At 42.9% G+C, this 13,248-nt stretch overlaps 2 protein-coding genes across 2 annotated transcripts in view; both read left to right on the plus strand.

The window, feature by feature from the left end:
• The first annotated feature begins 178 nt into the window (after positions 1 to 178).
• On the plus strand, positions 179 to 4,782 carry as3mt (arsenite methyltransferase). Its single transcript, XM_083923464.1, has 11 exons — positions 179 to 215; positions 544 to 592; positions 773 to 900; positions 1,568 to 1,718; positions 1,899 to 2,035; positions 2,129 to 2,198; positions 2,371 to 2,452; positions 2,538 to 2,669; positions 3,023 to 3,162; positions 3,252 to 3,374; positions 4,390 to 4,782. Exons 1-11 carry the CDS (start codon positions 199 to 201, stop codon positions 4,495 to 4,497), a joined length of 1,137 nt encoding a protein of 378 aa, XP_083779590.1. The 5' UTR covers positions 179 to 198; the 3' UTR covers positions 4,498 to 4,782.
• A 1,308-nt stretch (positions 4,783 to 6,090) lies between these two features.
• Positions 6,091 to 13,248, plus strand: part of cnnm2b (cyclin and CBS domain divalent metal cation transport mediator 2b) — a gene marked incomplete at both ends in the record, with an annotated part of 43,626 nt that continues 36,468 nt past the window's right edge. The window contains one exon of the mRNA XM_083922447.1: positions 6,091 to 7,576. Coding sequence (XP_083778573.1) covers positions 6,091 to 7,576 — 1,486 coding nt within the window. The remainder of the gene's footprint in view (positions 7,577 to 13,248) is intronic.

The raw sequence follows: 13,248 nt of genomic DNA on the forward strand, positions 1-13,248 counted from the left end.
CATTTGCCCATTTCAAATAAACCATAAATAAAATGTTGGACTTTATTGCCTGTGCCAGGGTTCAGCTTTGATTTCAGTCGTCGAGGACAGGGTGTGCTGTTACGCAGGAAGTCAACTGTAAGTCATACTGTAATATTCATTTTGTGCAGAGCGAAACCCTGCTGAAGGCTTCCCTATACACACTGTGGACTCGAGACAATGGCTGAAGAGAACAGGTAAGAACAACCTCAAAACAAGCCTCCTCTTTTATCCACCGTATCGTACTCATTCAACGTTAAGTGAAGTTAGCATTGGAGCGTATCACATTTGAACCTTCACCTGTAGGATACATTAACGTTAAAGTGACCCTGTTATTTCCTAGTCACCTTACATTAAGTATGGGCACGTATTAAACATTAACCTGTAACCGTAAGTTTGTGGAATAAAGTCATAAGTCAATTTGCTAGCTACTGTAGCCAGCCTAGCAACGTGGCTTGCAGTTAGCATAAAGCTAACACTAACGGTATCTTACAAGTGAACTTATAAACGCTTCTTTTTTTAAAGAGCGTGTGCAAAAGGCTTCGTTGATGGCACCGTCCATGTGGACGTCAAGGTAATGTAACCTGCCACGCTGCTCAAGTGACACGTTTGATTAAAAAACATACTTTTGTTGTTGAATATAGTTCTTCAGTAACGCTCCAGTCTCAAGGTAAATTCATCTTCCACCTCTTCGCCGAGCTAACAACCTGTATGACGAGGAGCGACTGTAGCTCCTTGTTCTGCGCTCCAACAGGATTATTACGGCAAGGTGCTGAAAAACAGCGCAGACCTGAAGAGCAACGCGTGTGTGACTCCAGCCAAGCCCATCCCCGCCTTCATCCGCCAGGCTCTGAAGAAAGTGCACCCTGAAGTCACCGCCAGGTCACTGCTGGGCTGTTGTTACATTATGACAGACTGTCTTCACATTTAATAGCTAGACTGGATATGTATTGCAGATATTCTGTAATTCAATTCTTCCTATCCACAATAACATTAACATTCCAGATATCTACAATGACATTACAGATATCTGTAATGTCATTATTACCAGGAAAAACTCCCATTACAGATATCTACAATCAAAATATTATTAGTCTTAATTTTAATTTTAGATATCCATAATGTCATTTTGACTATGCAAGATACATTCTGACCAGTAAAAATGACATTACAGATATGTACAACTGTGATTTCCCTAGTAATAGTAACATTACAGATATCCAGAATGTCCATTAGATTTCTAAAATGTAATGGTGGATATCTAGAATTGAAAACCCAATACACATGAATGGCAAAATTGACGTCATTTCAACTAGTAAGAATGATGCTGTGGATATCTGAAATCATCATTCTGACTTATAAGAATTCACTTTTGACCAGGAGAAATGATACTATGGATATCTAAAATGTAATTTCAGATAGGAGTGTGATTTATTAAATGCTAAAATCGCTTGCCATCAACTCTCAGTTGTTACTTCAGGTGTGTTTACACTGCCACAATCACTAATCCATGGATGCTTACAATACTTTGGGTGTCCTTCTCTCTCAGGTACTATGGCTGTGGTCTGGTGGTGCCAGAGTGCTTGGAGGGCTGCAGGATACTGGACCTGGGCAGTGGAAGCGGGAGGGATTGCTACATGCTGAGTCAGCTGGTGGGCGAGAAGGGTCATGTCACTGGCATTGACATGACTGAGGACCAGGTACTGTGCATCAGCATCACAGTTTTACTGCAGAACTTGGTGAACTGTACATATATACAGAATACAGAAAAGTAAAAACTCCTCTCCTGGGACTATTAGTGAAAGCTGTCACTATCTGTAAACAGTTTTCTATTCAGGAAGTCTTTTCTGCTTCAAATGCAACTGTGTGTTCTCTTCTAGCTCGACGTGGCCAGGACATATGTGGACCATCACATGAAAGACTTTGGCTACAAGAAGCCCAATGTCCATTTTGTCCAGGGCTACATTGAGGCCCTTACAGAAGCGGGTCTGGAAAAGAGCTCATTTGATATTATCATGTAAGAAGCCTTTCTTGTGTCTTTATTTGTTTTGTATTTTCATTATGTGTAATTTTTGGATAACTGTATTGAAATGCTGATTTTCTGCCGTAGTTCAAACTGTGTTGTGAATCTGTCTCCAGACAAGAAGAAAGTACTGGCTGAAGCCTGCAGTGTGCTCAAGGTACACCGCTTTTGAGTTCAGCCGTGGTCTCACTTTCCAATCAAACCTAAAAAAAAATGAGAAAGCTGTGGCGAAATGCAAAAAGAAAATTGTAATCATGACCGCTTAAACCTATTAATCTGTCAGTTTGCATTGATATTCACTACATGCACATTTGTCTGTTGATCTTTAGGATGGTGGCGAGCTGTACTTCAGTGACATCTACAGCAGTGCAAGACTAACAGAGGAAATTAAAAACCACAAAGTCCTGTGGGGTGCGAAGAAAATTAATTTACTTTACTTACTGCCATAAAAGCTCACAGACGTGTCAGATTATTACAGTGTAATTTATCTTGGCAGGTGAGTGTCTTGGGGGGGCACTCTGGTGGAAGGATCTGCTGCAATTGGCTGAAGAAGTGGGCTTCAGCCCACCGCGGCTGGTTACAGCCAACACCATCACTGTTGACAACAAAGAGCTGCAGGACATTCTGGGTTTGATACTATTTAGTTCTTTATTTATTTCTCATCTCATTTTCTGTATATTCTATATTCTGTAACGCTAAAAACCATGTAAGTCTAGTTGGTATCATTCATTTTTTTTATTATATATTAGATTTGCAAAGCTTGGGTAGGGTTTAATTTGTGCTGCACAACTGTGGTTAATGTGTAATGTACATTACACTGGGTTCTACCAAACTGTCCTCACTAACTTCTAATTGTGTGGTGCAACTTAAGAGTCAGTTGTCCATTCTTGAATTAATTTATTACAAAATACATTATAGATCGCTTATGAGGTTGACTGATGTTTTTTTATTGATTCTCTATTCCATGTTCTGGCAAAACAGGTAACTTCAAGTTTGTCTCTGCCACATACCGCCTGTTCAAGGTCCCTAAAGGCAACACCACGCCCCGACAGGTCATATATAACGGCAGCATTACAGGATTAGACAACAGTTTCCAGTTTGACTGTCAGTACACGTTCAAGGTCTGTACATCCTGCAGTCCAAGAACACCACAGTGTCTTAATCTCCTGCTCTGTATGCAATTGATGTCAGACGACGGTGTATTTCACAGGTCGGTGAAGTGGTGGAGGTCAATGGAGAGGTGGCAACCATCCTGACCCATTCCAGATTTACGGAGGACTTCACTTTCCAGCCACCGGGAGGCCCCCGTGAGTCCTGTGGAGTCAAACCTAAGGTCAGTGTCACATCTAAGCTCTTGGATGTGGAAATGTCTTTATGTGATTCTCCTCTGAGCACTAGAGGTCAGTGTGTTTGTTGGATCCGTTTCAAGTGAGTGACACACCCAGAGAGCTCCACTGTCTAAACTGTGCATATAGTCAAACGCATGTGTGCACCAGGACGCATGCTGCAAGTTCCTACACAGACACACACACACACACACACACACACACACACACACACACACACACTCACATACTCACATACCCACTCAAACATACATACGCACACATCCACACACACAAGGTCAAGCAGCTGTCTTGGAGTCATAACCAGACTGTGGAGTCATGCTGGGGAACCTTGAACAGGAAGGAATGTTCTCTTCTCAGCTAAGGGAATGCCATCTTATCAGCTCTCATGGTCATTCTGTGCACACACACGTCTAAAAAACACAACTATATATTTTTCAACGATAACCCTAATCCTTTAATCACTCATGAGATTTTATTCAGCTATTAAGGGATTTCCATTTTGTTTCTGTGGAGCAAAGAAGTAAATTGGAAATCTTTTATCTAAATATGTCCCTGGGTTTAACCTTTGGACTGCCCCTCTGAAGTGAAATCAGGTCCGAGATACTGTTTCTCTAATCAAGAGCACACAACTAGTTAGTGATAAAAGTAATAAAAAAAAGCCTTTAGTCCTGTTCTTGAAACCACAACTACTGTGAAATGCTGATTTAATGAACAACCGCTGTCTAATCATGTCCAATGATAAAAGAGACAATCATATCAGGTGTAAACATGCATTTAAAGGTTCTGTGTTCAACAACTTTTTATTGTGCTATTACATTGAGTGTTTAAATTATTAATCAGTGTTTAATGCTAGAAAATCAGAAAAGGTGAGAATTCACCTTTCAAACTTTAAAAAAAAAATAGTCTTGGATGAAACACAAAAACACAAACACAGTATGTAATAGTTAAATAGACCAGTAAACTCCTACTGATCTCTACCTTGTTGAACTGTTGACACAGGCAGGCGTTGTGGATCCTTTCGAATTGGTCGCTCAGCTGGAGCAGCAGGGTCCAAGTTCAACCACTGGGGGATGCTGCAGCACACAGTCGGCTTCCTGCTGCAAATGATGGTGGGAAGAGCACTGAGAAATACAGGCCCAGCATCACACTGTATGCATAATAACAGTAGTTCAATTGTACTGACCTAATTATGCCGTATTCAGTGTCATAATGTTGTGTCTTATAAACATTTGAAATGAGATATTGGCCGTTGAAATGAATTACTTAAACAGAAACGTGGCTGATTGATCATGTCCATGTTAATCACCTCGACTTGAAAAACAGAATTAAATTTATTATATTAATAATTAAAGTATTGGTGCCTTCTTATAAGGCTATTTTCTCCATTTGTATACAGTGTTAGACACCTGAATGTCTGAATCAGGACTTTTCCACCTGTGCCTGAACACATGACACTGCTTCTGTTGTAATACCTCTAATTTAATTTAGTTGTTAGGTAGTATTTTGACATGTTTTGCATTAGTGTGAGCTTCGCAAAAGTGTAATAGCAGCATTATTATGTTAATTGTTATGTGCTCTTTTTCTGTCACAAGACAATAAATATTGTCAATCAACTGAATGTCATGCATTCATTCTTGCATAGGTCATATACTCCAGTATCGCACGAGGTGCCTTTTAAGCTAAGAACAAGTCTGTAAAAGAATGTAAATGTGTCTTTAGTACTGGTCGCTGAGGGACCCACACCGACTATGAAACTATAAATTGGCATGGTTCCCAACCTGAGTGTCATAACATCCCATGGAATCCTAAGGATCAAAAGCAGAAATATAAATATAGTATATAATCCTGCACACAAAATTATCAATTTTAAAAAGGCTCTAATACTAATTGTCTTTTTTCTCATGAATACAGGATACTTTCACCTCTTCAGGCCTCTTAGAATCCTGCAAATGAAGCAATCTGAAAAGGAGAAACGATATAACATTACTCACATCCATATTGAGTTCCTCACCTGTGATGGAAGGTTACGAGAGGATTCATTTTAAGGGAACACTTTAAAAAGTTTGGGAACCACTGCTGGGGGAGACAGAGTTTTGCATCACTATTGGGAGGTTTGCCATTATTTAATAAACAACGTTATGCGATGTGAGGCAAATACACAAAATACATTTAAAACTTCAAAAACCACCATGTAGTTGTATAAACACCTCTGCCAGCCTCAATATAAATAACATTATGAAGTAATATTCATTCCAGCCATATTGTATTGCATTGTATTGTGCAGTCTCTCGTGATACTGTCATGTCATTTGAACAGAAACGTAATGATGCACAGTGGTTATCTCCTTTAGTAGGATAGATGTTGAAAAAAGTCACGAGTAGAGTCCTCTCTGACTCCTAACATGAGGTGCACTTGTTTTGGAATTTGATTCGCCAAGGAGGCTGCGTACACCCCGCCCCCCGGCCCACGGCCCCTCCTGATTGGTCGCCTCCGTCGCCCGTCTTGGGGACATCAGGGGAGGCACGAGTTGGCCCATAAGCCTGCGCTCGCGAGTCATCAGTGTCGGACACGTAGTGGGAACGAGCAGGTCCCGATGCACAAATCACGGCAACCCTCGGCGGAGATGAAGGCGGACTCCGACTGGCTCTGATTTTTGAAAGCCCTTTTCATTCAGGAGGTTGGTTGCCAGTGGTTATCAATATGGCAGAGCCGTTATCCCAGGCACCCACCGCTGCAAAAATGGCGTCACTTAACCGGGTCCGAGCTTTGGCGATGATTTTCTTAACTGTCACCGGCTGTTGTGTCGCCCCGACAAGTGGCAAGGAAGGGTCCGAGGAGACCGTCATCATAGGGCTCCGACTGGAGGACACGGACGACATTTCCTTCATGGATAGGGGCTACCTGCGGGTGAGTGAGCGCTCTCGGGTGAAATTAAGGGTGTACGGGCAGAACATCAACAACGAGACCTGGTCCAAAATTTCTTTCACGGAACACGAGCGCAGCCGGACGGTAGGGAGCCTTGACAGCTCCTCGGGGGATAACCAGAGCCAAGAGGACTGGTCCGGCTTGCATCCCTGCGGCATTAGGACTTCGGATATAATCATATTGCCCAACATCATCCTGAATCGCAAGACGTCAGGAATAGTTGAAATTGAGGTCAAACCTCTGCGAAAGACGGAGAGGAGTAAATCGTATTACCTTTGCATTGCCACCGCGACACCGGCCGTGGGCGGGATGCACGACCCGTGGACGGAAAACACCTGGATCTACCACGACGGGGATGACACCAAAGTGATAGTGGTGGAGGAGAAAAAGTTTTTGCTGCCTTTCTGGCTCCAGGTCATCTTCATCTCCATGTTGCTTTGCCTGTCGGGTATGTTCAGCGGGTTGAACCTGGGGCTCATGGCTCTGGACCCCATGGAGCTCCAGATAGTCCAGAACTGCGGCACGGAAAAGGAGAAGAATTACGCCAAAAAAATAGAGCCGGTCAGGAGCCAAGGGAATTACTTGCTTTGCTCGCTTCTGCTCGGGAACGTGTTGGTGAACACCACGCTGACCATCCTGCTCGACGATATCGCCGGTTCTGGGTTAATCGCGGTGGTCATGTCCACTATTGGAATAGTCATTTTTGGGGAAATCGTGCCCCAGGCCATCTGCTCCAGGCACGGCCTCGCAGTCGGGGCCAACACCATCTTCCTCACCAAGTTCTTCATGCTGCTCACCTTCCCCGCGTCCTACCCTGTGAGCAAGCTGCTCGACTACCTCCTGGGACAGGAGATAGGCACCGTGTACAACAGGGAGAAGCTTCTGGAGATGCTGCGCGTCACGGACCCTTACAACGACCTGGTGAAGGAGGAGTTGAACATCATCCAGGGCGCGCTGGAGCTCAGGACTAAGACCGTGGAGGACGTGATGACGCCACTGAGAGATTGCTTTATGATCCCCGGGGACGGCACCCTCGACTTTAACACCATGTCCGAGATCATGAAGAGCGGCTACACGCGCATCCCGGTCTTCGAGGGGGAGAGGTCGAACATAGTGGATCTGCTCTTCGTGAAGGACCTGGCGTTTGTGGACCCGGATGATTGCACCCCTCTCAAAACCATCACAAAGTTTTACAGCCACCCGTTACATTTTGTGTTCAATGACACCAAGTTGGATGCGATGCTGGAGGAGTTTAAAAAAGGTGAGGCGACTAGATAGAGCGCAGACATGTTCACATTTATTATCTTTATTAGGACATGTTTTATTCTGATTTCACATGAAACGGCCCTCTAGATAAAAGTGTCAGAGAGCCACCTCATTTTCAGTTTAATCTTCCCCTGACTCTCAAGTGACAAAGGTCATTGCACAAGCTGGGCCAACCAGCAACCACCTGTGCACCCTCCCCCCTCCCCTTGGATGAGGGAGGGGTGGACAGGTGCATTATTTCAGGTATTATAATACAAGAAGCCACAGCTTGTGCCTTCAATCCATGTGCTGCTCTGTCAAAGGTCAAAGGTGTGTGAGTGAATCCTAAATGTTAAAAATCGGATCTTTAGGGGGAGGAGGAGAATTTTTGTGTGGAAGATTTTGCAAGAAATTGCAGGTGGTGTAGGATAAAGAGAAAGGGCTGTTTTGGTCATTTCTCATCCAAGGCCTGCCTCACTGACGCAGGCACACCAGTAGTGAGGTGCACTTGCCTCACTGGTCACTTCCTGTTAAGGGGAGGAGGAGGGCGAGGTGTCATTATCTTTCTCCATCGCTTCCATTCACTGTTAATGTTCACACGGTTTCTCTCTCTCTCTCCTCTTGCTTTCCTCCTCTCACCTTGCCCTCTCATTCAGGCTTTTTTGACTCTTTCCTCCCTCCCTCTGATTTGTGAATGCATTAGGACATGTGGGAATGGTGCAACGGCGGTGCTAAGGTTATCAGGTGGGGGCATCTTGTTTGAGAACCTGCTTAAATCCCTCTCTACCCCTCTCTAGTGCTTGCATCTGAATGATGGTGGCGATAACTCCTTTTGTCCAGCCCTGGAATGTAGTCGTGTGGATAATGAATAACAGCCTCTACCACCCTCGAGACCCCCCCCCCCCCCCCCCCAATGTGATGTGTTGTGTGTGTGTGTGTGTGTGTGTGTGTGTATGCGCATGGTGTTTGAGAAAATGTTTACTTCACCCACAGTTTACCTGAAGTTTTGCATAGCCATCCCCCACTCTGTTGTTGTTGCCTCTGACTAACTTATTCCTGGCAGTGTGTGTGGATTTGGTCCAGATAAGTCCAGATACGCAGCTATAGGAGTAACTCACTGACACATGGACCAAATGCTCAGCAATGGAGTTATCAATACTTATATTGTGTGTGTGTGTGTGTGTGTGTGTGTGTGTGTGTGTGTGTGTGTGTGTGTGTGTGTGTGTGTGTGTGTTTGTGTTTTGAGGGGGAAGGGGGCATCATAGATGCATTCTGTGCTCATTATATTATATTTACTTTACTTTAAGAGGATTAATTGGGAGGAAAACAGAGCAAATCATTGAGCTCCATTACCAGAAATTAGGTGTAGTTCTCCTTGCCAAATTAGCATTGCGTAATATACGAGTTAGGGGGGTTTGTTTGTTTTCATCCCCGTTGACTATTTACAGACATGCACTAGCAGCAGGAAACATCAATTCACTTGTCGTTGTTGATTGTTTTTCAGACAAAATAAGTTCAACAGAGCAGAACAACACTGTGCCATATTCTGCCACATTAATACAATACTATTATTACTAAATATGACCCTCTCAGTATCTCTTACCTTAATATATAAGTCCAAGTGGACTGTGTACATGTGATGGGTGATACAGTGTGTTCTTTTTTTTATGTATTTTGACTGTATTAGGACTGAGCTGGGTATGAAAAAAACGCATGGAAATAGAAGTACCAGCAGACATTTAGCACCTAAAATCCAAAACTCACAGACTGCAGCATCATATTGAATTCAGTGACACTTACAAATACACATACATACATCTAAGCTCTCACAGAAACTTTAAATAGATGATTGGAAACAGTGGGATCTCCAATTGTGGATGCGAAATGTGCTGTTCTGACGTAGGATCAGTGGCTAATCAACACGTTTGTCATTTGTTTTGAACACATATTCCACTTCTAGTATTATTTTTGAACAGAGGTATATTATACTGAAAAATCCATACTGAAGTTTAACTTATTTACTTTGAAAGGAGCTGCCCAGACACATGGTTCTGTTGTCAAACAGAGTGGAGAAAGTAGTGTAGTATGGAATAAAATTTAAAAATAGTCTTATAGCCTGTTTTGTAGACTTATAGTGCTATGTAATGAGCTTCATTCACATTATCAGTTTTTCTGAGGGACACTCCTCAGTTTGCATCTTGGTTGTCCTGCTGCGTCCGGTCCCATTTCCTGTCCATGTTCACATTATGATGCCAGAAACAAACGCAATCCACAAATTAAAAGCTAACTTGAGTAAAGAGATACACCTGAGCCCACAACGGAAGCTGTTGCCAGCTCCTTAAGTATTTGAGGTGTCAGTTGATCTAAACTTGGAGATCTTACACTCTGTAAGGGTTTTATATCAACTCAATGTACTTAAGGCTGTAATTCAACAAGTGTCAGACCTTTTTTTTACGCCTGGGTCCTTGCTGCAACACCCTTCAATTTGCAATAATGGTAAATGGCCAATGGACTTGTACTTACATAGCGCCTTTCTAGTCTTCTTTACACTATTTGTCACATTCACCTATTAACACAGACATTCATCCTGATGGCAGTGGACATCTAACCATTTATACCACATTTGCACACCTGTGCGCAGCACAGGGAGCAATTTGGAGTTCAGTGCCTTGCCCAAGGACACGTTGACATGTGGACCAGAGGAACCGGGGGTCGATGCGCCAATGGAGGACAACCCGCTCTACGTCCGAGCCACTCCGAGCTACCTCTGAGTGCTCTACATTAATAAGAACATAACAAAGTGCTGTATATGTGGTACAGGTAAACACCCTCATTAGATCATACCCAACAAAACCCCACATTTCTGTCCGAGCTCATTATTTCATCTGATTTCAAACACAAGTATGCACAGAGCTGAAAGAATGACAACTTTAATTCCAATTTCCAGATGATTCATCATATACGTATGGTCCTGGTGTGTAGTGAGCTGAGGCAGAGTCTTTCTGTGGCTGGCCGTGTGCCAGAGGGAACTCGCTTTCAGCCTCTCATGGAAGTCACAAGCAACTGTTGTAGGGAGGGCTGCGGGGTCAAAGTTTCCCGTCAATCTGGCTCTGTTCGCGGCACACACTCAGTTCAAAGTGCTTTGTATTGTAAGTCATTGTTAATTAATTTGATGCCGCTTGCGGAGCTGCATAGTCGTCTGAAGTCTTTTTAAAAAATGAAAAAAAAAGAACACAACATGCTCATATTAGAGGCCATACCCTTTCTGGTGAGGTGGTTTTGTAGGAGATTATTCTATGCTCACATTCTCAACTTTACAACATATATAATTCATTTTGATACTAATTTCTATTGATGAAGGTTTACAGCCTATTAAGAAATCACACTTAATTCATGTTGCCAACCAAAATGAAAATATTAATGGTTCAATAGTAAGGAGGGCAACTTTAAAGGTCTCATACAACGCTCATTTTCTTATTTTGGGTTTAAACCAGAACATTTTTACGTTCTTTAATGTTTAAAAACACATTATTTTTCTCATCTTGTCTGTCTGAATATCCCTGTATTCACCCTCTGTCTAAAACGCTCCATTTTATTGCCTGTCTCGTCTTGAAAAAGCCCAGTCTGCTCGGATTGGTCAGTGTTTTTGTGTATTCTGCATCTGCGCACTTGGCGTCTCTGCACTGTCATTGCAGCCGTGGAATGACTGTAACAGCACTGTAGCAGCGCTTTCTACCTTTATATGGTATAGTTGTGACATCAAATTCGTACAGGAGTCCTGACGGCTAGTTTAAAGACACAGTTTCTGAATACAGGCTGTGTGCATTTCTCTGTGGATTGAGCGTTTTGATACTTTCACAGTATTTATACAGCACCTTGACCTACTTTATAAGCATCAAAGACATGGAAATCTCACGTTTTACTATATGGGACATTTAATGAAAATAAAAGTGCTGATCCCAACTGTGTGCACATGCACCTGGCTACCTGGCTTGATGCTGGCCCTAGGTTAGGGGTTATAGTCGGATTGATGCGGGAGCTTTTTGATTCAGGCAGACACCCCTCTGGAAACTTCTGACCCCTTCATTAATTGCTCTCCATCTGCGATTGCAACAATTACTGTCATCTAGGGGCTGCTTGTCAAGCTGCAGGTTTACCGGTTAATGAGTGGGTCAGTGTGTGCCATTTGGGACCAAACCAAGCAGTTGAGTCAGAAACAGGAATTTAGCTGCCCTTCTGACTTTGAGTTATGTGTGATATTCCTGAAAGTGAAAGTTATTCACTCACTCCCTCACATGCTGTCTAACCAGCTGTGGGAGATGGGAAAGGGATCTGTATTGATGCTTAGATAGCTCAGATCAGGTTTTGTGTGCTTTCTGCCCCCGGGCAAGGCAGGCCAGTTGTCTAACTTGAATGTGGGAGTCCAGATGGGGGACTGGGACTGGGACTTGACCCAAAAGTGGCAAGGAAAAGTCCCCCCCCTCCCCCCCCCCGCGATTGTCTTCCTGCTTTGCTAACAACTGACACACAGACACAAACTCTCAGTTCTTCTCATCTCCAACTTGTAAACTTCTAAATTGATGCAGTTACACTACATATTCCTTCTAAATCTACCAATTTAAAGGTCCCATTTTATGCTAATTTTGAAATTCAAACTTGTGTTTTCGGTTTCTACTTTACAGCTTGTTTAAATGCTTTAATGTTAAAAAAACATTATTTTTCTAGTTGTGACATCACAAAGTACAGAAGTCCTGACGGCTCGTTTAAAGACAGGCTGTGTGCATTTCTCTGTGGACTGAGTGTTTTGATACTTTCACAGTATTTATATCGCACATCAACCTGCTTTATAATAAAATGACTTGGAAATCACACTTTTTACAATATGGGACCTTTGAAGCGACAGTAGTTCCATCAAGGCTCCAGACATGTGGTGCATAGTGGTCATCTTGCAGTCCTTCACTACCTCAACAATGCAACCTGCTTTATATAGAAAAAAGACATGGAAATACCCCCTATTATGTTTTTATGTGTGTTAACAGTACTCCCGCCTCATCTATAAACCTGACAATGTATATCCTGAAGGGAAACGACTGAAATCTGTGTGTTTTCTTATTTGTTCAGCTAGTTTCCGATAGCCCAGGGTATACATGTTCCACTGTTTGAGAGTAAGGTCCCTGGAGCCTACATGAGGCCTGGCACGTCTTGAACTAGTTCCCCGATTGCTGCAATATAGGCCAATCTATGCTTAATTCAGATTCAACAGCCTTCACGGTCTCTTTGCTCAGTACTTTGTCTTAAAGTGAAACTCTTTTCTCTGTTGGCCTTGAAATACTGACAGGAGTTTTGTGGTTTTCTTCAAATGCTGTTATTCTCTCTGGGTGTTTGTGCACAGTGTATCATAGAAAATGTCTAGAAATTGTGTGTGTTTGCCTGGTAACCCTTGGTGCTAATGCTGCAACAAGTGTTGGGATTAAATGGCATCATGTTGGTAAGAACACTTAATGTTTCCTGATGAGGGACACCCCTTTGAACTCAGCAAGACTTCTCCCGCCAGCCACTCCCTTTATCAGAACTAATTACCTCAAATCAAAGGGTGTCTGCGTTTCACTAAAATTAGTAGCAGATATTTTTTTCTTGAATGGAATGTCATTTTGATACTAAGCTTGCAGGTGGCAGCAAGTGCATGTT

Source organism: Echiichthys vipera (assembly GCF_963691815.1).
Source record: "Echiichthys vipera genome assembly, chromosome: 2".
Lineage (NCBI taxonomy): Eukaryota > Metazoa > Chordata > Actinopteri > Perciformes > Trachinidae > Echiichthys > Echiichthys vipera.

What these genes read in the sequence shown, in the direction of transcription:
- as3mt (XM_083923464.1), top strand. An exon ending in CACCCTGAAGTCACCGCCAG is followed by an intron (nt 901 to 1,567) that starts GTCACTGCTGGG and finishes CTTCTCTCTCAG; the next exon opens with GTACTATGGCTGTGGTCTGG. An exon ending in CCTGTGGAGTCAAACCTAAG is followed by an intron (nt 3,375 to 4,389) that starts GTCAGTGTCACA and finishes CTGTTGACACAG; the next exon opens with GCAGGCGTTGTGGATCCTTT.